Source organism: Plecotus auritus, assembly GCF_963455305.1.
Source record: "Plecotus auritus genome assembly, chromosome: 9".
NCBI lineage: Eukaryota > Metazoa > Chordata > Mammalia > Chiroptera > Vespertilionidae > Plecotus > Plecotus auritus.
In genome coordinates this window covers 116,411,913-116,437,737 of record NC_137783.1, presented here as the reverse complement: position 1 = coordinate 116,437,737, position 25,825 = coordinate 116,411,913, and the positions used below count along the sequence as shown (strand labels likewise).

Sequence of the window (25,825 nt, the reverse complement as noted above, 5' to 3'; positions counted from 1 at the left end):
AAGTATTTTTAATGCCTACTTATATTTAAGAACCCTCCTGTAGATTAAGGAAACAGTTTTCTTCTACGGCTTGTCAAGAAGTAGTTTCCAGATTTGAGCTTTATTGGTATTATTCAGACAGTAATTCCTTCAACAGATTATTTTTGGTGCCTACCATGTGCCAGTTGCTGTGCTAGGTAATAAAATGTTGTTATAGACATATAGGACATGATCTCTGACATAAGGAACTCACAATCTAGTAAGGGAAACAGTTATGTGTAAGATACAATGCAAGGGAGAAATGATAAATGACATAAGAAATTGCCAAATGACCAGAAGTACAGAGACAAGCAAGTGTGAAATCAGGAATTCAATTTGACTGGCAGATAAGATGCTTGAAGGAAAGAAGTGGGAAATGAGACTTTTAGAAAAGGAAAGAAAATTGTGTGGGGACTTGAATCTCAGACTAGAATTTTAACTTCCAGTCATACATATATAGTGGAGACCAATTATAGGTTCTTTGAAATGAAATTATTGTTATAGTGTATAAGCCTTCTAAGATGGCTTATTTTAAATGGGACAAGAGTCATTTAAATGTCTATGTTGATTTTAACAGGTATCTTTTTATTTTAATCCATTGGGCACTAAAGGGGTACAAAGATGAATAAAATAGTCTCTCCCCTGGAGTAATTTCCCACAAATTACAGGGTTCTTTGCTTTATAGTTACACTTTGCAAAGGCACATGTACTCAGGGTATAGAGGGTCTAAATTTTAGAATAATCTTTCCTAATGTGTGAACAAGGCCCTTGTTCGTTGATTTTAAAATTGTTATTCATGGTTTGGTCATTAGCTCTTGACCTTTAGTCTTAACATATACACTGAGTGGCCAGATTATTATGACCATCCCATCAGTACTTCGTTGGGCCACCTTTTGCCTTCAATACTGCGGCGATTCTTCTTGGCATTGACTCCACGAGATGCTGAAAGGTGATGCAAGGAATCTGACACCATGCCTGATGAATAGCACTGTCCAGTTCTGTGAGATTTGATGGTTGTGGAACCAGCTGCCTGATGGCTCTTTTAACTTCGTCCCACAAATGCTCAATTGGATTGAGATCTGGTGATTGTGGGGGCCACCTAAGCAAGGTAAAGTCTCCCTCATGTTCTTGAAACCACTCCTGCACAATACGAGCACCGTGGCATGGCGCATTGTCTTGTTGGAAGAAGCCATCTCCACTGGGATACGCCATCAACATGAAAGGATGAACTTGATCAGCAACGATACTTAGGTATGTTGTGCTATTCAGACGTTGTTCCACACGAATTAAAGGGCCCAAATCATGCCAGGAAAACATGCCCCAAACCATAACACTGACCCCACAAGCTTGAAGGGTTGTACTCAGGCATGTGGGGTGCATGCTTTCATGCTGTTTCCGCCAAATTCTCACTCTGCCACCTGCATGATGCAACTGGAAACGTGATTCATCAGACCACATGAATTTTTTCCAATGCTTGACTGTCCAATCCTTGTGTTCCTGTGCGAATTGGAGACGTTTTATCTTGGTAACTGCAGACAGCAAAGGTGTTCGAACAGGCCTTCGGCTTCCATATCCCATACGATGCAGTATTCGGCTAATTTGCCTACAAATGTCAGGTGGTCATAATAATCTGGCCACTCAGTGTATATGCTACGTAAGCAAATGGAAATTTTCTGATGTCTAACTAATTGATGTATATGTTTTCCTACTGTATATTTTCATCCTAAATATGTTAATACTCAACTTTTATTTTACTGTACTTAGTTATTCTTAAATTCTGAATTATCCTATATAATAAAACCCTAATATGCAAATCTACCAAATGGCGGAACGACCGGACACTATGACGCACACTGACCACGAGCGTGTGTGCGTCTGCCCCACGAGAGGGATGCGACTGGCGGCAGCAATCGGGGGGCAGGGCCAGCCAGCAGGCAGCGCCAGGCCGCCAGCCAAGGTGGGTGCCAACAGGGGGCCCCCCGATCGCCCTGCCCACTGGTCGCCCCACAGATGGCCCTGATCACTAACCAGGCCTAGGGACCCTGCCCTATATATGGGGAACAGTCTCTTAGATTTAAAAATTAAAACCTGGCAATGCTACTCTAACACTGAAAAAAACAGGATGATGCAGCGATGATATGCATGGACTCTGGCTTGCACATTTTGTGATCAGCCCTGATTCTGACACTTATAACTGTGTGACAAAGCCAATTACTTAACTTCTCTCTGCTTCAGTTTTTCCACCCATAAGATGGGGGAAATGGTACTACTGCCTCAGAAGGATCATGTTATGTACTACTTTTTATAATCAGGGCAAGAAAATGTAGCTTCCCATACAACAGCAAGATGCCTTTCACCTGTATGAAAAGTATGGTCAATAGTGCATGCAGCGTCCTGGATTGTGAGAGAGATGTCTGACTGCTGGTTTAGGCCCAGTATCCCCTGAGGGGTCCCAGATTGCGAGAGGGCATAGGCTGGGCTGAGGGACCCCCCCGCCCCCACCCGTGCACAAATTTCGTGCACCGGGCCTCTAGTATATATATAAATATGCTATTGAGGCCCTGCTTAAATGTTTTTATAAAAATTATGTAAAGAAGCAGCTCATGAATCAGAAACCTTGGGGATTTATTCAATATTCAATGATTGATATATACTTAATAATTCAACAAATATGTAATGAATAGCTGTTAGGAGGAGGACACAAAGAGGAATCTGGTACAGTCCTTTCCCACAGGTTTTCCACATCCCAGTAAAGGGTTTAAAAGAAAAAAGGCAGAGAATGAGTATATAATGTGTGTATAAATATATATAAATATATACTCTATATATTACATATAGCATATCCTATCTAATAAAAGAGTAATATGCAAATTGACCATCACTCCAACACACAAGATGGCTGCCCCCATGTGGTCAAAGATGGCTGCCCCCATGTGGACACAAGATGGTTACCACAAGATGGCCAGCAGGGAGGGCAGTTGGGAGGGATCAGGCCTGCAGGGGAGGGAAGTTGGGGGCGATCAGGCCTGCAGGGAAGTGCAGTTGGGGGGGACCCAGGCCTGCAGGGGAGAGCAGTTGAGGGAGACCAGGCCTGCAGGGTAGGGCAGTTAGGGGTGACCAGGCCTGCAGGGGAGGGCAGTTAGGGGAAAACAGGCTGGCAGGGGAGCATTAGGTATCAATCAGGCTGGCAGGGGAGTGGTTAGGGGGTGATCAGGCTGGCAGGCAGAAGCGCTTAGGGGCAATCAGGAAGGCAGGCAGGTGAGCGATTGGGAGCCAGCAGTCCTGGATTGTGAGAGGGATGTCTGGCTGCCCGTTTAGGCCCAATCCTACCGGGACCGGGCCTAAACGGGCAGCCGGACATCCCTCGAGGTGTCCCAGATTGGAGAGGGTGCAGGCTGGGCTGAGGGACACCCCCACCCCGTGCACAAATTTCATGCACCGGGCCTCTAGTAATAAAATACATCCTATTAGGTTAAAGAAGAGAGCTATTATTCCCTTCAGGGGATTAAAAAACTACTTAAGGTGAAGGTAATATGTGATCTGGTTCTAAAAAAGATGGGAAAAAGTAGAAATTAATATTGGAGTCATGGTAAGAAGGAGGGGTATTCAGAATAGAAAGAACTTGACAAAGATTTAAAGACAGAAAAAATAAATAAATGTATTCTGAGAATATGAAGTTTATTGGCAGTTCTACTTTCCCAGAACCTGGAAGACATGTACGGGAGTTGTGGGAAATTCAGCAGGAACACAGGCAGAGCTGTTTTCTTTAGACCTGGGCTTACATAGAGAGGACTTTATATCTCACTTGTTTTGACACTGGGTTGCTACTGAAAGGCACTGAAGTCCCAGGATCACAGCTGAGTTTACATGAATTTTCTCCTTTGTCTCCCTCAACACGGAAGTTCCTTTGTTCTCTTTTCCAAAGTTTGTAGCTCACTCACCAGCAATGTGCCAGAGTTCTAGTTCTGCTTTGCATCTTCTCAGAGCCTCTTGTTGTCAATATTTTTAATTGAGACACTCTGGTAGATATGCAGTGGCATCTCTTTGTGATTTTTAATCTGCATTTCATGAATTGCAAATTAAATCAGTTACCTTTATTTATGCTTATTGGCCTTTTTTATATCGTCTTTTGCAAAATGCCTGTTCAAGTCTTTCCCCCATTTTTCTATTTGGTTTTATGTCTTCTACTTCTTGATTTGTAGAGATTTGTTGCATAGTCTAGATATAGGCCTTTTGTCACACACAAATAAATATATGTGCATTCACAAGCATTGGAACATACTGACTTAAAAGAGCAAGGAAAGGATTACTGCAAATCCTCACCCAAGCAGATGACTTTTGAAAAGGAACAGATCATTGGAAATGCAGGGTCTTGAAACTGATCCCTGCAAACTATCCTTCCTAGATGGCCCTCAGAACGTCTCCATTTGCAGCCAGATGCCCACACACACCAATTTGAGGAATGTCAGTTTGGAATATATTGAGCTGGCTTTTATTTTTCCAGCATTATTGAAATGTAATTGACATATAACATTGTAAAATTTAAGGCGTACAACATAATGACTTGATAAATGTATATATTAGGAAATGATTACCACAATCAGTTTAGTTAATACTTCTGTCATATCAGTTACAGGTTTTTTTCTGGCAATGAGAACTTTTAAGATACACTCTCTGAGCAACATAGCACATGCCATACAGTTTTGAAGGCTCAGCAACACCTCTAGCTAGAAGTTCTTAGCAGGCAATTGAAAATGTGCTTTTGGAATAATGGCAAATTACTAAATTTCTCAGGCTGTTTCCTCCTGAAGAATAGGAATATCAACACCTACCTGTCTACTCATGTAGTTGCTATACTTGTGGGGGGAAAAATCAATGACTTGAAAAATGTTAAAGTGGCATACAATTGCTTACTTTAGTGGTTGTTATTACCTTGATATGCTGTTGCCTTGGCCTCATCGAGACCCATTAGGACATGTTTGGTGATTTTATTGGGTGCTATCAGTTCTTTGCGGGTATCTACAACTCACATTATTTCTTTTCCTACTGTAATTTACATTAATTATTAGTCATATAAAATAGTTTAAATTAACCATGGTAAATTATTTAAATGATAAATAAAACAGAAAAAATAACTTTCTCCTTCCATTAACCTCATTCCCTCTTACTAAAGATAGCTGTTGTTAAATCTCTTATATGTTCTTTCAAAAACATTCTGCACGTTTTGTGTATGTACTTTACCCAAATGGGTTCATATTATGCAAACTATTCTTTTTTATCTAATATATCTTGGAAAGATTTTCTTATTTTAAAAAAACAAAACAGCATTGTATCCCCAACTCTGGATACAAAATTATTTTGTAAATAATCCCCAGTGAATATACTAGTAGATCATTTAAATTGTTTCGTATCTTTCCTATTACAAACAGTGGTACAATAAATGTCCTTGTAGCCCTGGCCAATGTGGCTCAGTTGGTTGGAGTGTCATCCTGTACCCTGAAAAGTTGTAGGTCCGATTCCCAATTAAGGCACATATCTAGGTTGTGAGTTCTATCCCTGGTCAGGGTGCATCCAGGAGGCAGCCAATCTATGTCCTTCACATCGATGTTTCTTTCTCTCTCTCTCCTTTCCTCCCTGTCAAAAATCAGTGAAAGACATATCCTCAGGTGAGGATTAATAGCAGAAATGTTCTTATAAATATATATATTTGCATACTGTCAGCACATCTATAGGATAAACTCTTAACAGTGGGCTTACTGGCCAGAGAATGTGCATTATACAAAGATTATTACTAATTTACTCTTCCATAAAAAGCAAGTAAAAGAGAGAGCCTGTGTCCCCACACCTTCACCAACAGGGTATTAGCAAATTTAAATTATATCCACCTATTAGGTGAAAATTGGTATCTTGTTTTGATTTGGATTTTGTATGTTTTTAAAAAATAAATTGACTTGCATTTTTCTATTGAAAAAATTATTCCTAGGAAGATTATAAAATGAAGTGTTCTAGCTATTTACAAGAAGTAGAAAATGATGACTATAAGCTAAAGAACCAGAATGTTTCCTTTTAGTTTTGCCAATTTTATGTTTATACCATCTTACCCTAGTTCATATCATTCATTCACTTAAAAAATACCTATTGTTTACAAAATACTGATAGGCACTGTCGTTGGAAAGGCAAATTTTGTTAGATAAGGACATATATTTGGGTCTGCATTTGTGGAACCTGTCTACTAAAGTATTAAATCCAAATCTTAGTATAAGACCAATGCTTCTCCATGAATGTCCATATTTCCAGTTTTTCATAAAATAGTCTCAGCTATCTGTTAACCAAAAGGTTGGTTTTGTACTTGTGATAGCCTCAGATTATCCACTTATTCCTGCTGCCTTCTTGCCATTTGCTCCTTCATAGTTGGTGAGTTCAGTGTCTGGCCCCCTGAATATAGCCAGCAAAAGGAGTTCAGGGGTCAGTGTTCTGATGGTGAGATGACATACAATCCACAGAGTCTATCCTAACAATTCCACCCATTTTTGTTTGGTTCATTGGTTCATTTGTAATTTCTATTGAACCTGGAACCCCAGTGACACACAACCCTGGGCCACTTATGCATTGGTCAATCCAAGCATTTGATGCGATTCCTTTTGCAACTACTGGCAGCTAGAAGGGGAGAGTCTAGTAAGTTATTGGCTGGACTGTAGACAACAGGGAAAATCTGGAACCAATACTATCATTTGTGCACAAATGGATATAGGAAGGAAAGAGTTAAAATTTTCCATATATTAGATTGTTTTTGAGGTGATAATGCTCCTATTCTAGATCCTTTGCTCTTCCCTACCATCTCTTTGGAATGACAAATAGGGTAATTTCATTGAGTACAAAGGCACTCTCCTTTAAGCATGTAGAGTGTTGGTCGCCAAGCTCTTGGGTGTATGTGTATGTAAACTGAGCATTTGAGAGATTGCTAGAGAGGCTGATTCAAGATAATACAGGCAAATCTTGCTTTGCACAGTAGTGCAGGACTGTAAAACTAGTGCAGGTTGAAACTATGCACAGCGATTTAAATAATCAATGGAAAAAATTATGGTTCCATGATTTTTTAAATTTTTGTTAAATGTTGAAAACACTCTAATTGTTGGTTGTAAACATGTAGGGGATGAAACAAAAGTAGAACTAATATTTTCAGTGCACTGTAATTTAAAACATGAGAAATATTGAGAATTAAAGAATCTTAAGTTTTGGTAAAAAAACTTATCAAGATTAGCTTATACAGTGCTTGCCGCTTGTCATAAAACTTACAGTACAGAGGGGAACATCTTTTTTATGCCTTGGCAAATTGTCATACTGTTTTCTAAGTTTGGTTCAACTTCCAACATTTTATCCTTTCTGCTTTCAGTGTTTAGAAATATCTCTGAAAATTCTTTCTCTGAGGCAAATTCATCCTTTCTGTCACAACCACTTTCCCCATTTATGTTGATAAGTTACCTTCACTAAGTTCCTTTGGTTGTGTATCTGGTTCTCTCAAACGGTGCAGTGTCATCGTCCCCATGGTCGGCAATTCTTCTGTTACTCCATTTGCATTTGGTTCGGATTTCACTCCCAGCATCATCACTTTTAACTTCTTTACTGCACTTCCATCTTTGTCGATAAGTTCCCTGGGAGACAAGGAGACAACACAACTGCACTTGCTGTCTGTGTATGGACTTGTAGCAGATGCACAGTGTCCAGTTACCACAGATTGTGTAAGAAGTGACAGGATTGGTCACTCGTCATGATGCACATCTGTCATTTGCATAGTGATTAATGGATTAAAGAGCTAGCAGTGAAATTTGAACTTTATGCAATTATAGTTACTATATCATGGTGACTGAAATTTGGTATTTATTGATAATATTTAACCTAAGTCATGATGACTGAAATTCATGCGTATCAGGACTGTGCAAAGCAAGGGCTGCCTAAATAAAGGGGTTACCAAATACATGGTACCGATTGCATGTGATTTCTGTAGTAATTACAGTTTTGTCAGGTATGCTGGTTGTAAAGCAGGCTCACTCTTTTTAGAGGTAACTTACAGAATATAAGTGTTTATTTGCTATCTGTATCAGGATAGGCTAGATTATGCTGTGGTAACAAGTGACCCCCAAATCTCCATGCTCTTGATGCCTTCCCTCCCACATTGTCTGGAAGGAGGGGAGTCCTCGTTTCTGTGCCCCCTCTGGGACCCAGGCTGAGGGAGGCCTCATTTCTGTGCTTTTATAGTTACCAACGTAAGAATTAGGAACATGATGAATTGCATGCTATCTCTTAAAGTTTCCACCCTGAAGTGATACGTATCATTTCCAATCATATTCTGCTGGCCAAAACAAGTCACAGTCATGTCTCAAAAGAGGTAGAGAAGTAAAATTCTACCATGTGCTTCGAAGAAAGGAATGTTGGGTGAGCAGCATTAGTAACTACTATAGTATCCAAAGAGTTAATTTATGGGGAGTTAATCAGGAAAGGATAATTGAGGATTGGGATTACAGACATACATATTCGATTGTCTCTGCCTGATAGTGAAATAATCAAGTTGAGGCAAAGTTGTATGTACTAGTCGTACAGAACTCTGGACCCTGTGATTACATGAAAATTATGGTTGAAGGTCAAAGAGAAGCCAAGAAGTTGTAATAGAGAATAGATGGATCATAGGGATCAAGCAGCGTTGTTGACGGAGCCCTGGAGACCAGAGCTCATTCAGGTGAGAGCTCTGAGACTATGTACCATTCTAAATGATTTCAACTCTTTATGGTGTTTGAGCCTCTTTCTGTGCTTTATTTATATTTAAGTTGACAGCATCTTTGAAAGTTAACAGAGATGGCTCTCAAATTGAGCCTTGAAAGAAATGTAGGCCATGGGTTGGCAGAAGGCATGATTAGGCCATTCTGGAAGTAAATGATAGAGGATGCATAAGTGCAACAAAAAGTAGGAGATTATGAAATTGGTAAGAATATAAACCTTCTTAAAATAGAATGAAATAAAAGAATCACAGGGAATTACTTGCATAACTAGATCCTCATTTAGTCATTACTACTTAATGTTTGCATTTAATCACAAATACATTAAACTCTACAAATCCTCAGATGGTGGCCTTTACAGTACCCTGTCTCATAGTATTCTGTGACATTGATGCTTAATGCTTCAATCCACCCACATACCAAAATCATTTAGAATCACTCCATAGCTGTACTTACATCTGAACTTGCCATTTTAATCTAAATGTGATCCAAATTTTCTCTACTAGTCTGAGTTATGAGAAAAAGTATTTAAGGCATACCTAGTCTAGCAGAAGCATTTGAGACTGCATGCATGGATTTCTTGGCATTAAATAGAATATTATATTTGAGAAAAACAGGGTAATATAAAGTAGTCAATTTTGGGATAAAAATAATGCACTGAATCAGTTATAAATCAGTTGACCACCTTATATCTAAATCTCCCAGTCAACTAAGAGCTTTCAAATCAAACATCTATATTCTTGGACACAGCACTTGACTAATCGACTGAAGTTAGATTTTTTTACCTAGACATTTTGGTATTCTATAGGCTTGCCCCTAGTGTTGGACCCACCAGACCCTGGGGAACTTCTTTCATCCTTTCAGCTTCCCTTTTACTTTTGTAAGAACAGGGCTATCAGGAGGTCTTTGAGTCCAGGAATTGCCGTCATGTCCTTTCATATAGGGAGGGTGCTCCAACAGGTATCGCCAGTTTTACCGTTTATTCAGCATTATAGTTTTTCTACGTGACTTACAAAATTTGGGAGAATATATTACTAAAAGATTAAGACTCCTTTGAATTTTCCAAACTGTTTATAACACCAAAAATCATTGTTAACATTAGGGCAATACACTTTCTTCGGTGAGACCTACCAATGTGTTAGAAATGATGAAAGAATGGAAAAATAATCCAGGAAGTGATGAGGAAAGCACAGCAGATCAAATGAACAAGCTGTCCAGTCAAGAAAAGTTGGAAGGTTACCTGCTCGGCAGAACCAGCAAAAATGTCCAGGCTGCCACTAGCGCTTCAGAAGAAGAGGAGGTAAAACAGGTAGGAAGAACCAACAAAACCAGTAGGAAGAACAATTGTTTCATTTCCCCAACTCTGTCCTTTTTGTTGTTGGTTTGTAATGAAGGCCCTACATGATAACGCAAGTAAAGTTCTTGTTTGAAACCATCATGATTTAGCAATGTGGCCAAAATGTTTATTTTCTCTGATTATATAGGGCAGGGTCTGCAAAGGCAGAGAAATAAATGTTTTAGGCGGTGGGAGCCTGGAGAGTCTATTTTGCAACTTGTCAACTCTGATGTTATAGCATGGAAATAGGCGCAGGCAATTTTAGACACAAACAGAATCAGGTGGAGTGTCAGGTTTGGCCCATGGTTCAAAATGAGTGATTTTTTACTTTACCAGGCTACACAGTTTAGAATGAGTTCATGTATTACCTAGAAAAAGAGTTGTTACATTATCCAGTTAATTGTTTCTAATTTATGATACCTAAAATTATGTAGGGTTATCATTTTACCTTGTTAGATCTAAATATAGTCTTATTGTTTTTGGTGAATAAAATTTCACAACATTTTGATTAATTCCAGATTTCCTTCTATTAACTGGATATCCTGACAATTTACCCAAACGGTTTTCTGTGTTTGTGGAAAAGTTTTCTGTATGTTCGTTTTCTTTCTTGTCTTGAAATCCAATGAGCACATTGTAGCTCTTCTTTAATAATTGAACGTCCTTGCATTGGGGGCTGTGTTCATCTTAGGGCAGCCCAGAATTTCCTGTGAGGACTTGATGCTGTTCGGTTCTCTGAAGCCCCGAGCTGGCAGGGAGGAGAGGGTGGGCCCTGAGGAAGGTGCAGTGCTGGCCCACACCCTCCGTGCTGAGAATCCCGGCAGAAACTGGCAGAAAGGCCTAGCAGAGTGATGGATTGATTTTGATGTACTGGTTGGGAACTTCTTCATCCACTTGATATCAAATGTCTAGATAATAAGCTTAACATTTAATGATTCCGGTATTTTGAAATAATCGTATTTTTGCCATAATATAAACATAAGTTTATTGAATTCCCTTCATCCTCTCTAGTCTGTTAACAGCTCCTGCAGTGCTGAGCAGCTGTGTGTATTTTATATTTTTGTTAAAAATATTTTAAAAACCATGTTTGCATTTCCTTATTGAACATAGTTTGAAGATTGTCCTATTAGTTGCCTTAGCATTTTATATACCACACACAAACACACACACATTTACATATTCATAGTCATAGATTACACATATACACTCATATGCACCTACATATTACTCACATGTATATCCAAACACAAAACATATACACACATACACACACATTATCTTTTGTAGTCTTGGATTATATCTATGTTTGTCACTGAATCTGGCATAAAATATCCTTGTGAACCAAATGCTCGGTTATCTTCCATCACCTTTTCCATTGCTCTGTCACACATCTGCCCTCTCTTCCTCCCCCTCCAAGTCACAAAGTGATGGGACTTGCTATGCTGTTCTCAGCTACTTCCAACTAGGAACAGAAGAATTAGAATTTGAGGTGCTTATAGACGATAGAACTATACCCACTGGGTTGAAATTTCAAGAACATAGATTTCAAGCTAGCTGGGTAGCTCATTTGTTTACTAGTGGAGCATTATCCCAATACACTAAGATTGTGGGTTCAGTCCCCAGTCAGGGCACATACAGGAATCAATCAATGGGTGCATAAATGGGTGGACCGACAAATCGATGTTTCTCTGTCTCTCACAAATTAATAATTTTTTTAAAAAAGAATATATAGATTTCTACTCAACAGAAAGAACTTTTCCACAGTCAGAACTCACCTGCAATAGAACAGGCTGGACCATGGAGAGTAAACCCCGCCCTCTAACCATTGGAAGTGTTCAGGCAGACTCTGGAAAGCTACTTGTAAATGCTGTAGCAGAATTCCTGCCAGGTGGGTAGGACCTTGCCCTGGAAACCGAGGAACCACTAAGGAACTTTCCCATGCTTAGGTTTGGGCTGTGATATCTTTGGGAATTTTTCTGAAAAGTGTTATCCCTTAAATAATACTCATTATTTAATCTACTAAATTTTTTCCCAAGGATTTTTGTGAATAAATATGCTACTTTGTTAATTATATTGAAGTTGAGTTTATGTTAAGAAATTACTTATTTCCTTTCAAATCTTCATTAACGGCCAGTAGTGGTATATAAAGTTCTAAAGTGATAACTAAAGTAGGGTTGCCTCTATACAGGATTCATAGAGTACTTAATATTCTTAAGAGTGAAATTTTAATTTTGTTTAAATTCATTCTACGAATATTGAAATACTTCCCATGGGAAAATTTCGTTTGTTAAAATTATATTATAGGGACAACTTGATTTGATAATTTGAATAACGTATACCTACTAAATTAAGAAAATATGTATGATTCTCTTTCCATTAAAATATTTACAAGTGGCTTTAATTCAAATGGAAATCTGCCAGCAGTTAGTGCTTTCCACGGTATCATTGTTCTCTCTCCTGGAGGATCTGGTACACTGATTTGGAGCTCCCGATTTCTTATTTCTCCCTGGCCAGGGAAGTCACCCTTTCTAGATAAGTGGCAGAGCTCCTGGAAAACTAGCAGAGAAAGGGAGGATTTGTTATCAACAAAAACACTGAACTAAGCGCTCTCCTCTTTCCCTGAGTAGCTGTGCCCTGGTTCCCATGGCCTGGACCTTGTGGAAGAATGCAGTCCGCCTCTCCGCACTGCCCATGTTCGGACCTCTTTATAAACTTGTTTTCAAGTAGTTGGCCTTTGGCAATGTCCTTTCTGTTTTTCTCTTCATTTCTAACTTTTAGCCTAGGTTAGGTAATGGTATTCTTTGAGGGCAGAGATGTTCTCTCATGGATATCTTGTGTTTTCCAAGCTGAGTATGTCTAGATCATGTTTTGTGTTATCAGTAACCCTCTGAACTCCCTATAGTGGGTCCTTAATCTGCTCTCTCAGGTAGACCCAAGATTTTAGCTACTACAACAGCATTACACGTCTTCAAATGAGACACTTGGCAGACCACTGCTTCTCGCAGGAACATGCCTTTTAACATTAGGTCCTTAGTGATTTCTGATAAATAGTATTATACTTTCATTGTTTATTAAGCTTAGAAAACAATTTAAGAGGAACCAATGTCTGTGATGAACATGCAACTACCCCTAATCGCAGAAGGAGGGATTAGAAACTCCGGATGTGTTAGAAGTACTATGTTTGCATTACAGGATTCTTGCTTCATAAAAGACATACTTCTTAGTTGTTAAATTATTTGCTGAATGCAGTCAAATATATTTGTTTAGTGAGAATGTTATCATTTTTCTTGTCTGAAAACACCCCCTTTACATAACATAGGAGATAGTACCTGTAGCAGATACTTTACCTAGTCTAGGAAGTAGAAAGGATATGGTAGCTCTTCAAAGACAAGAAGTGTTTGAATCTAAAAAACATTGAAATCAAACAGTTGAGTTATTGTATATTGATATGTTTCTATGAGAAAAAAGTCATATTTTAGTTAAGATAAAAATTTTCTCTTATTTACAAATTAAGTCTTAGCTCTCGGAGCCCATGTGAATCATGTGCAGGTTTGATGGTGCTTTCACAACTTTGCAACATTTTTGTTCTTTGATATTGAAGTATTGCATTGCTATCTGGAATATATGCCCAAGCTCTGTACTTAACGTATCACAATATTTAAAAGCACAAGTTTGGGATCTAGGCTGCCTGGATCCAAATCCTGGCTTCACCACTTACAAGCTTTATGACCTTGGGCAGGTCTCTAGGCCTCTGTTTTCTGATCTGTAAAATGGGATTAATGGCATCAACCAAGGACTAAATGAAATCTTTCATGTAACACTCTTGACATATGGTAAGCACAGATTAATGTTAACTTGACTTTTATTATTATATTGCTAAAGAACTTGTGTATATTACTAAAATTGCATGATTTTTTCTGCCAGCTTCAAGGCTCCTTAGGGTATAGGTGTTGGCATAAACTAATGAACACACTAAGAATAAGAAATACCCTTTTCATAGGTGATAAGGTGATGCTTCCAACCTCATTTGCCCTCTGAGTTTGGTAGGGTCCCTAGGGTACTGGGGTAGATTGCATTATTTTTCCCAATTCTTTAATCCCTCCCTGTGAAGGATTATACCTTCACAACCCTTGCCGTATGACTTTGCAGCTCTCCCTATCATAGTAGATGAAGGAAATGTTGGTCTGAGCTATATGACTCACTTTGGCTAATGGAATATTAAGAGGTGTGATATAAGCAGAGACCTTAAAATTGTTTGCATGATTGAGCTTGCTCTCTTGTATTTCTGCCACCTGCATGAGAAGAATATGCCTTCGGGGAGCCATAGTTCTCGGAATCATGAAAATTTGCGGGGCAGACCTGAACCAAATACAAAGCCTGAAGTCTAGCCTAGCACAGCCAAGCCCTACAGCTAAATGAGAAAGATTAACGTTCATTGTTATAAAATCCTGAGACTTTTATAGTGTTTCTTACGTAGTTGTGCAGAAAAGAGTTAACATAGCAGGCCTAAACTGCTGTCTGAAAAGGTTGCTTGCAAGGCTGGCCCTTGGCTGCCTTCTGGGAACTTAGATTTGGGGACGGTTGCAACCATTGACTGATAAGAATGATTCATCGTGCCTAAACTGTTTGTGCAAATAATATGCTTTCTGCTGAACGCCTGCTTTCTCTCTGGAAGTCTGGAATTTTGGCAGGTGCCAGGCAGAGGCTGCCTCCATGACCAGCTTCCAGTAGGAGCCCTGGGTGCTGAGAGAGCTTCCCTGGTTGGCAACATTTCACATGTGTTGTCACAACCTGTTACTGAGGTAATTACATGCATCTTGTGTGGCTCCTGGAAGCGAACCCTTGGAAGCTTGACCTGGTTTCCCCTGGATTCCACCTCAAGTGCCTTTTACCGTTGCTAATTGTGCTTTACATCGTTTCACTGTAATACACCATAGCAGTGATACAGCTATATGCTGAATCCTGTGGTTGCTTCTAGTGAATCATGGGACTTGGGGGTGATCTTGGGAACCTCCCCAGCCCAGTAGCTGACTGCAGCAGTAGCTGAGTAATACAGATACAAATAATTGATTGTGCTAACATGAATCTTGACCTGTTGTTCTTTGATCTAATGCTGTTTGCAATGCCAGTTGCTAGTTTGGATTCATAGACTTTCATAAATAACAATGCTATTGTCCCTACGTTTACTCCCACTAGAACCTCCTGTGTAAGGGCTTAGGTTTCACCACAGACTTAGAGCCAGACTTCCCTAATTAAAGGATATATTAGTAATCCTTTTAAATTTGTTTCCCTGCTTTCCCAAGTCTGGCTTTCGCTTAGTCCCCCATAGGGACTATACCTGCTAGGATATGCTATGTATAGCTTTTCCCTGTGGAGAACCAATCATTAGGTTGGGTTATAACTAATACTACTTCAATTCAGATGTATTAATTTGGGGCTTCATCTCTTTGCCTGCCTTTATGCTATAATTGTCACATGTATTACATCTACATCAAGCTTTAAACTCCACAAAACAATGTTTTAATTTTTGTTTTAAACAGTCATATATATTTCCAAGAAATTAAGAGGAAAAACTGTCCTATATTTACCCAGATATTTACTGTTTCTGATGCTCTTCCTTCCTTTCTTATAAAATCCAAGTTTTAATCTGGTATGATTTCATTTCAGCCTAATGAGCTTCCTTTGTATTTTTTTTTATACAAAAAAATTCATTCTGGTGTCTAATGAGCTTCTAATGTATGCTAGTAATGAACTATCCTACTTTTATTTTATCTTAAAATGTCTTTATTTTGTCTTAATTTTTGAAGGAGATTTTCTGTTTATAGAATTCTATCTTGACATGTTTTGGGTCCACACTTTATAGATATTATTCTACTGCTTTATGGCTTCAAGTTTCTCTGATAAAAAGTCATTGGTAATCTGGAATATTCTTTCCCTAAATATAACATGTTACTATTCTTAAAATGTTCTCAAGGTTTTTTCTTTGGTATTCAGCAGTTTGACAATGACATTTTTAGGCATGTTCTTCACATTTATTCTGCTTAGGGTTGCTGAACTTCTTGAATCTGTAAATTTGTGACTTTGGGAAATTTTGTCATTATAGTTTCTTAATTGTTTTTCTGAGTCTCTAATTACATGTTAGACCACTTGATATTGTTCTATTGGTCATTGAGGCATATTCACTTTTTTCAATCTGTTCTTTAAATTAGATATATTTTATCAATCTATATTCAGTTATCTCCATTTTCCTATTAAACCTATCTTGTGATAGGCTTAATACTTAATTTCATGTATTATATTTTATTCTAAAATTTCTGCTTGGTCTACTGAGACCGCCTTAATTCATTAAATAATATTTTCCTTAATATTACTGATAATAGTTATGACAACTGTTTTAAAAATTTTTGTTTGCTAATTCCAACATCTTGGTCATCTCAGGGTCTGTCTCTGTTAATTGTTATTTCTCTTGAGTAACTTTTATTGTATCCTGGACAATGGAAATGTTATAAGCTTAGATGAGTTCATGTATCTTTAGCTGGGCAGAATTTAGGATGCCCCTTTTCTGGCTGTCCTTTCAGGGATTCTTTCATTACATTCTGGTGTCTAATGAGCTTCTAATGTGATTGCTTTGAATATTATTCTCTAATTATTTAGACCAGAGAAAGAAAAATAAAACATATACAATTTGGGGCAGTGGTGGGGAGAAGGGAAAAACATTATCATCAAAGGAGCAACATTTGACATATCAACAGAAATAATAGAAGCCAGAAGACAATAGAATGACTTCATTAAAGTGCTAAAAACAAAACAAAAAAACCCTGCTAACTTGGAACTTTTCATCTAGTGATAATTGCCTTCAAAAATAAAGATAAAAATGTTTTCAGGTATGTCAAAGATGAAGGAATTTGTTACCAGCATATTTTACTGTGAGATACTAAAAGAAAGATTTCAAGGTAAAAGAAAATGATCCCAGATGGAAGTACTGAACTGCAGGAACATACGAAAGGTATTGGCAAGAGTACATATGTGATTAAATATAGAATAATGTTGACTTTTAAACAACAATAGCTCTGGCCGGTGTTCTCAGTGGTTAGATACCCAGCCCAGGTACCACAGGGTCGCAGATTTGATTCCCAGTCAAGGGCACGTACCTGGGTTGCAGATTCAATCCCTAGCCCCAGTTGGAGCCTATACAGGAGGAAATGGATCCATTTGTCTCTCTCGCATCGATGTCTCTCTCTCTCTCTCTCTCACTCTTTCCCTCCACACCCCCCTCCTTCCTTCCACTCGCAATGGGAAAAATATCCTCAGGTGAGGATTAACAACAGCAATAGCAATGATAATGAACTTTCGTTTCAATAAGCTAGAAAAAGAATAACAAATTAAGTACCCTCCCAACAAAGCTAGAAGGAAAGAATGACTTAAAGAAGGATATTATGAATGACTTAATGTCTGTATATTGGAATATTTATATGAAATGGTCAAATTTCTTTTTAAAACATCAAAACAGATACAAATATAAAAAATCTAAATAGTTCTATATTTATTTTTTAAATTGAATCTATAATTAAGTACATTCCATAAGTGAAAACTCCAGTCCCAAATTATTTCACTGGTTAATTCTTCCAAATATTTAAAGAAGAAAGAAGAGAAAGCTTGTTACACAGACTCTTTAGAGTATTTCTCAACACATTTAAAAGGCAAAACATGAATCTTTGACATTATTACATTAATACCAAAACATGACAGGGGTATTATAAGAAAATACAATTATTAGCCAATATCTCTCATAAATATAGATGCTAAAGTCCCAAACGCAATATTGCAAACTGAATCCAGAAATAAATAACAAAGATAATGCATCATGATCAAGAGTACAGTATATTCCAGGAGTGCATGTTTGGATTAACAGCCAGGAATCAAACAATGTGATTCATCATATGAAGGGGTAAAGGGGAAAAGTCATATAATTTTTTTCATTAATTTTGAAAAAAGCATTTGATAAAATTCAACAATCAAACATGAGGAAAACCCTCAGCAGAGTAGGAGCAGATGGGAACTTCTTTTACATATTAAGAGATATTTACCAAAAAAAAAAAAAAAAAGACTTATAAAGCTAGTATTATTTTTAATGGTTTAATATTGAACACTTTCCCACTGAAGATAAGAGAAAGGCAAAGATGTTCTTTTTAAATTTCTTTTAAATAAGCTAGAGGTCTTAGCCAATGTGCCAAGGGAAATAAAAGAAATAAAATTATGTAGATTGAAAAGGAAGAATAAAACTATCTCTATTTTTAGATGACATAGAAAATCTCGAGGAATCTACAAAAAATGAACTAAATAGGTTGCAGGATGCAAGGTCTGTATACAAAAATCAATTGTATTATTATATACTAGCATGACTGATTGGAAAACCGAAATTTAAAATACCATATAAAGTATCATTGCAAAACAAAATACTTTACTGATAAATCTAACAAAATACATGTAAGATATTTATATTAAAATTTGCAGCATATTGCTGAATGAAATTGAAGAATATTGAAGTATATGGAGAGATATACCATGTCCATCAGTTGGAAGATCTGATACCGTTAAGATGTTTATTCTCCCCAAATTGTAGCTTTAAAGCAATTCTGAATTGAAATCTAGGGCTTTTGCTTTTCTGTTAGAAAGAAATTAACAGGATTATTCTAAAATGTATTTGGAAATACATAAAACCTAGAACACCTAATAGAACCTGAAAACAACAAAGTTGGAGAACTTATATGATCTTATTTCAACATTTATTGTATAGCTACAGTAATCCATACAGTATGGTATTTGTGTAAGAATAGACAAATAGAGCAGTGAAACAAAATTGAGAGTCTAGAAATTGACCCACACTTATGTAGTTAATTGATTATTGACAGATGTTAAAGGCATTCAGTGGGGAAAGGGTAGTTTTCAATAAATGGTACTGGAATAGTAGGATATTTATATGAAAAAATTAATGATTGACAGCCTTAGCTTACACTGTACACAAAAGTTAGTTTGAAATAGGTAATAAACCTAAATCCAAAAGCTAAATTGTAAACCTTCTAAGACAGTGGTCGGCAAACTCATTAGTCAACAGAGCCAAATATCAACAGTACAACGATTGAAATTTCTTTTGAGAGCCAAATTTTTTAAACTTAAACTTCTTCTAACGCCACTTCTTCAAAATCGACTCGCCCAGGCCGTGGTATTTTGTGGAAGAGCCACACTCAAGGGGCCAAAGAGCTGCATGTGGCTCGCGAGCCGCAGTTTGCCGACCACGGTCCTAAGAGAATATCGTCCATTCAGAGAGTAGTCAGATTCTTGGAACAGAGAAAGCACTTTTAAAAATGAACTTCATCAAAAGTAAATACATTTGTTCATCTAAAAGATTTTAAGAAAAGGAATAGGCAAGACACAGGGTGAAAAGTATTTGCAATAAGTACATCTGACAAAGGACTTGTATCCAGAATATGGAAACAACTCAATAATAAGGCAACCCAATTTTAAAATAGGCATAAAACCTGAACAGACACTTCAGATAGGGAGATATGCAAATAGTCAATAAGCATATGAAAAATGTGCAAGATCATTAGTCATCAAGAAAATGCAAACGATATCAGGAAAAGCAACAATAATTTAATACCACACTCTATAGAATTGAAATTTAAATTGTCAAATTTAAAAAGACTGGGAAGTCCAAATTTTAGCAAATATTGGAGCAACTGGAACTTTTCTGTCTTGCTGGTAGGAATGCAAAATGGTACAGTTCCTTTGGAATACAATTGGGCAGTTATTTATAAAGTTGAGCATTTACTCACCATTAACCCAGCAATCCCAAATGTAAGTTTGAAAAGGATTTTTAGAATATGTTTATAGCAGCTTTATATATAAACAGTCCCAAACTGGAAACAGCCCAAATATCCATTAATAGAAGAATGGATAAACAAATTGTGATATATCTATATAATAAAATATTAATTGTCAATAAAAATACTAATTCGTGGATGAATCTCAAAAGCATGATATAATACCATGGGAATCTATAATCATCTTAATAAAATTTTCAATTAAAAATGCGAAGATAAAGAAGTCAGATGCAAAAGAGTACATACTGTATGCTATTTCATTTATATGAAGTTTTGGAAAAGACAAAGTAATTTATGTTGAGAAATATCAGAACACTGTAGCCCCGGGATGGAAGGAAGTTGACTAGAATGTGGCACTCGGAAACTTTCTGGGAAGTTTTTCTACTTCTTGATTAGCATGCTGGTTCTACATTGTTAAAACTCATAAAACTGTACACTTGAAATTTGTACATTCTACTATGTGTAAATTATATTTTAATAAGAAAAGAGAGATGTTTACATCTCTAATTTGCAAGTTAGATTTTATTTTCATTAACTACATATAAGACCCAGCTCTTTATGTGGGAAGCCTTATATTAGAAATCTGTATATTTGGAAGTCAATTTCTCTTCTTCCCTTCTCCCCTTTGTTCCCCCTCCCCCAACAAAATTCCTTAGCACCCCCACCCCCACTTCCTTCTTCCTTCTGAAAACCATAGGAGTGTGAGAGAAAGTGGGTGACCATTGCAAGCACAGGTGTAGCTGAACACTTGTATCAGAATGTTCTGTCACTTAGACCTTGTGCAGGCCTATAATTTGAATGTGTGACTCTAGAAATGGTTGCTATGGTGATAAACCACTTTACTTAAATAGCATATATTTTACTCAAAATTCAGAGAAACGGTAACCGTTTCTGGTAATCATGCACTGGTATTAGCTTTCAGGGATGTGCCTAGAGCTTACACGTTTCACATCCATTATCATCAGATGAGTTCATCAGGTTAAAGTTATGCCAGTGAATAATGAACTATGTATACTTAGCCCAGTTTTCTTGTTACATATCTCCCCTTGACACATGCTGCCCCCTTTTCAAGATGAGTAATGTGAGCTGGAGAAATCAGGCCCAGGATGCTGAATTACTAAAAGATGGAACTGAAGGGAACCTTGTAAGGTTATCTTTTCTCTCATTCTGCCTCCAGTAGGACTGACTGTCCTTACAGTCCGAATGGTAAGACTGTCAAGGTGAGGAACAATAGAAATGCCACTTAGGGCAGCCCCTGTGTCATCCTCCTACTGCAGCACTCAGAGATGCTGTCTAGCTCCAGTGCTGGAGTCCTCCCCTTCTTCAGTTTATAGATTGTGTTTATATAGATCCTCCAATTCTTTATATTTTTAGACTGAAGGACTCTCTTTTAAAGAATCCTCCACCTGTTAATCATATTAGTAGTCTGTCTGTAAACATTCTTGCTCTCTATTCTGTTCAAGCTGGTTGCAGTGTTTCAGGTATGAATTCTTCACAATTTTACATAAGGATAGAAGGATTATTTTTTTCTTTGATTTTGAAGATGCTTGCTGATGATAGCCAGGTTTTCTTGGTCACTGCAGTACCTTTGGAGAATGGTCTACACTGATTTTTATTTTTATTTTTTTAAATATTTTTATTGATTTTTTACAGAGAGAAAGGGAGAGGGATAGAGAGTTAGAAACATAGATGAGAGAGGAACATTGATCAGCTGCCTCCTGCACAGCCCCTACTGGGGATGTGCCCGCAACCAAGGTACATGCCCTTGACTGGAATCAAACCTGGGACCCTTCAGGTCGATGCTCTATCCACTGAGCCAAACCGGTTAGGGCTACACTGATTTTTAGATCCTCTTTCTTGGATTGATAATGATGGGCAACAGCCTCATAATGATCATTTAGAGTCTTTCTCCCTGGAACTGAATATTGAAGTTCCTCTCCCATCTTTCTCCCCCTTTGTACAATCTTATGGGAGCACATTACCTTCTGTTTGCCTTTCATGACCTGGAAGATCTTAGTAACTCCTATATACAGCCTTGGCAGTTTCACTTTTCATTTCTCTATAAAAATTTTAGATCATATCAGTGACAGCATAGATCTCTGAGTAATTCCGTCGAGTATGAGAAAAGAAAAAGAGAAACCAAAATTTAGATAATCTATAACCTAAAATCTGTATCCCCGAAAAATTAAGATTTGTTAATGTTTCTAGAGAAAAGACTGGAAGCTAGAATTTGCCTTGGCTATTTATGTTCCAAGGAGATGAGAGACTTGGCTCCTGGTGAAGGAAGTTTAAGCTCTGCCTGAAGAGCCATGTGAGGGCCAGCCTGCGTCCATGTTTTGTTGGCATCAGAGAACAGTTTCATTGAGGGGAAATTTAGAAGGGGAGACTCTGAGTCTTTAGGAAAGCTCTTAGGATTCTGCTTCCTAAACTTAATGCCCCTGCAAATTAGCAAAGAGAAATGGCAAAGTATGCACACATATAATATTTGACAAGATGTACCCATACACACAGAAGCTTGTAAGTATTTACATTTGCGTAAAGATAAGCAGATTTGCACTGATGTAACCAGGGAGCAAAGGAACACATATAGTGATATGTTTCTGTGCAGCCAGTTTTAGGCCGACTTAGGAGCTCAATTAAAATATGGTCGACATACTAGTTTTAACATGCACTAAATACCAGAAAGAAAACAGGCACTCATATGTTGCTGGTTAAGAGCATTAGTTTAATGACTCAAGTACATTAATTAACAAATGAAGCGTAAAGAATAGGAATATGAATGCATTCAAAAGAAACGGACTGAGTCTCTCTTCCTGTTCTCTATTGGTTGTGGTGGACAGGCTGAAAAACATTTCCTCAACGACTTGAACAGTCACTCAAGAAGTGGAAATGTCAAAAGAGAGAGGGTTACACTTAGATTCACCTTTTAATAGGATTTGTATGTCAAGTGAATTAAATTTTTATGAATTGAAATTTCTATGATAGGTTTCATGTCTTTGGGACCAGGACTGTACTAGACAAAGCTACTTACCTTCAACCAGATACTGAAACATCTGGCTGTTGTCCTCTCAGCCTATTGCCGAGCAGAGGAGTTTTCAGTGAGAGGATGGATACAACCTATAGGACTGAATGCTGATGCACTTTAAGTATTTTCTATTTCTCGAAACACTTCACAGAGAAGCAGCCCAGAAATTTTCTTGGAAAAAAAACATTTATGAAAAGAAGGACCTGTTTACATTTCCAAATTTATACAAGTTAATTTTCCCGTGAACAGGAGTTAGCATGCACTGTTGCAAAGTCACACATGAGTAGTGCTCTGAAGCACATATTTGAGGGGTCTCTGCAATAAGCAAACACCAGGTAAATTTTCTGTTTCTGAAATACAGGTACCAAAGATTGTTAAATGACCCGTAGCTTTTCTGCAGCCCTGGGAGGCCATTTACTCATTGACAAGTGCTCCCACTTGTACAGAACATGGTCACTTGAATCACAGGAGCCTGAGTGATCAGAGAAACACCAGGTTTATTTGTTTCATGTGACGTGTAACCTGTGCTTTGAAAATTGCTAGCCTGATTATTAACTCGTGTGTCCACTAACTTTCAGTTAACCAGAGAACTAAACTTACGCCCTTCCCCCGATCATTCTGTGTATATGAGAGCCTGCTGTATCGTAGCCCATGTCTCGTCCCCATCCTGCTGTGTGGGTCCCCTGAGACATTCTCTGCTCCTTTAGAACTCTGTGCTCTGCTCCATTTAATTAGAAGTGACCACTTTTGCCGAAACCGGTTTGGCTCAGTGGATAGAGCGTCGGCCTGCGGACTGAAGGGTCCCGGGTTCGATTCCGGTCAAGGGCATGTACCTTGGTTGCGGGCACATCCCCAGTGGGAGGTGTGCAGGAGGCAGCTGATCGATGTTTCTCTCTCATCGATGTTTCTAACTCTCTATCCCTCTTCCTTCCTCTCTGTAAAATATCAATAAAATATATTAAAAAAAAAAAAAAAAAGAAGTGACCACTTTAAAAACGGGTCTAAGGTAAAAATGGACTCTGCTTCCCTCCTGACAGGACTAGAGGCTGTTTCCTCTACGGTGGAGTGAGGTGACCTGAGAAGGTACAATGGCCTGTTAAAATTGGTTCTACTTGTTTCATGCTTTGAAGCTGTTATGTACTTTCCCAGCCACCACCTCATTCGTGCTCACAATAAACCCAGGTGGTAAGTGTGCAAATGAGGCATCAAGGCTCCAAGAGGTCTACAGACCTGCCCAGGTGGTGTGACTGGGGTTGGAGGCCGGTACCTGGGATCAGTGCCGAGGACGGGAGAACGCGAGGAGTGGGCCCGAGGCAGCAGCACTGCACCCAGGTCGGAAAGAGCGGTCGTGGTGGGCTTGTCAGGGTACCCACACAAACGTCGCAGCTTGTCTAGAAATCTGAGGATGACCCAGTACAGCCGTCCAAGCGGACTTCCCTGTGCAAAGGTTCCCAGATACTTTCTTTCATTTCGTGTGGCAGAGGATCTGAAATTGTACCTTGAGTTTGCTCTACACCAAACACTAAGCAATTCCACTTTCTTGAAGGTGCTAACGGAGCTTTCTCTGGCAATTTCACCATGTGTTTAGTTTATATGTCACGTCTGGTGAGTATTCAGCTTGCAAATCCAGGGCAGTTCTGTAGTCCCTTGCTTCTTTGAATTGATGAATGTTACTTTGTGTCTGAAAATTAATCCAGGCCTTTTATTTCTAGCCCACTGCTCATAAAAAGAAATTTCCTGTGACCAGTAAGAAGGAAAATGTGAACAACTTGGACATTGGCAATTCAAATTCCACACCTTACAGACCCCTTCCAGCTGGAATCAAGGGAGAACTAGAGAAATCCTCTGTGCCTTCAAACCAAGGAACAGCAACCAAATACACTTCTAAGTCCATTGCCCTGCCTAGAACCAAGAAGAAACCCTAAGGTTCCCTCCAATGCTGAACAGCACAGAGACAGAGCTGCTCTTTCTAGTGCTAAAATGAGGGGATAGGAGGTGGGAAGGGCAGCTCTGGGTGAGCCTTTAGCCTTGAGCCCTGCAGTGTGTGTGCACCAGTTTGGAATCCAAGCCAGTTATCTCCAAGCAGGCGGTGGTAAAGGACAGCCACCAGCAGGCTTGATGGCGGGGCTGGGGCTGAGATCCACGCAAGGTGTTTTCCTGGTTTGTTTAGAGGAGCAGATGCCCTCAGAGCAAGGCTGTGGGCGTACTTGCTCAGTTTCACTTCACATTCTTAGATTTCAGCACAGTGATCTACAGGGAAAATGAGAACCAAATATGGTAACGGAGGTCCCTAACGGTTATGTGCACTTTGCACTAGAAGATTTGTTAGGAAATTGCTAATAAACTTACTATAGGCATCACAGCAGAAGCGCTCCGGCCATTCACGTGTGTTCTTGTGATTGTAGGTCGCTATAGATTGTATAAGACAACTTAATTTAAATGTAGAAAAATAGGAGATTTTTGTAACTGCTTGCCATTAACTTGCTACTAAATTCCCAATGTATTGATTGAATCAATTAAAAAAACAGATGCTATCCATGTACATTAATTTTTATGTTAAGAAGTGAATATCGTAAGGTCCTCTAAACTCCTATGCAAATTATGAGCTTGGTCCGCTGCTGCAAGGGGAGGTACACATCTTTGGGGAAAGTCATGAGGCTGGGTACAGGGGGAAATACATCAGTATTCTTAGTATTATGGGTTTCTTTTTCCACCTGGGCAAATAATTTTGCCATTTCAGGTCAAACTGAGTGAGTGGATGCCTCACTTGGCCTTCCAAACAAATTCTAAAGAA

The 25,825-nt window shown here is 38.4% G+C and overlaps 1 protein-coding gene across 5 annotated transcripts in view; it reads left to right on the top strand.

Annotated features, from left to right (window-relative positions):
• Positions 1–25,577, top strand: part of STK33 (serine/threonine kinase 33) — a 136,072-nt gene extending 110,495 nt beyond the window's left edge. For 4 of the 5 annotated variants that reach the window (XM_080640144.1, XM_080640140.1, XM_080640142.1 and 1 more), the window contains 2 exons: positions 9,892–10,098; positions 24,744–25,577. In XM_080640144.1, the coding sequence (XP_080496270.1) occupies positions 9,892–10,098; positions 24,744–24,956 (420 nt within the window). In that variant the 3' untranslated portion in view covers positions 24,957–25,577. The remainder of the gene's footprint in view (positions 1–9,891; positions 10,099–24,743) is intronic. The other variant, XM_080640141.1, reaches the window with a different exon arrangement.
• The last annotated feature ends 248 nt before the right edge of the window (positions 25,578–25,825 follow it).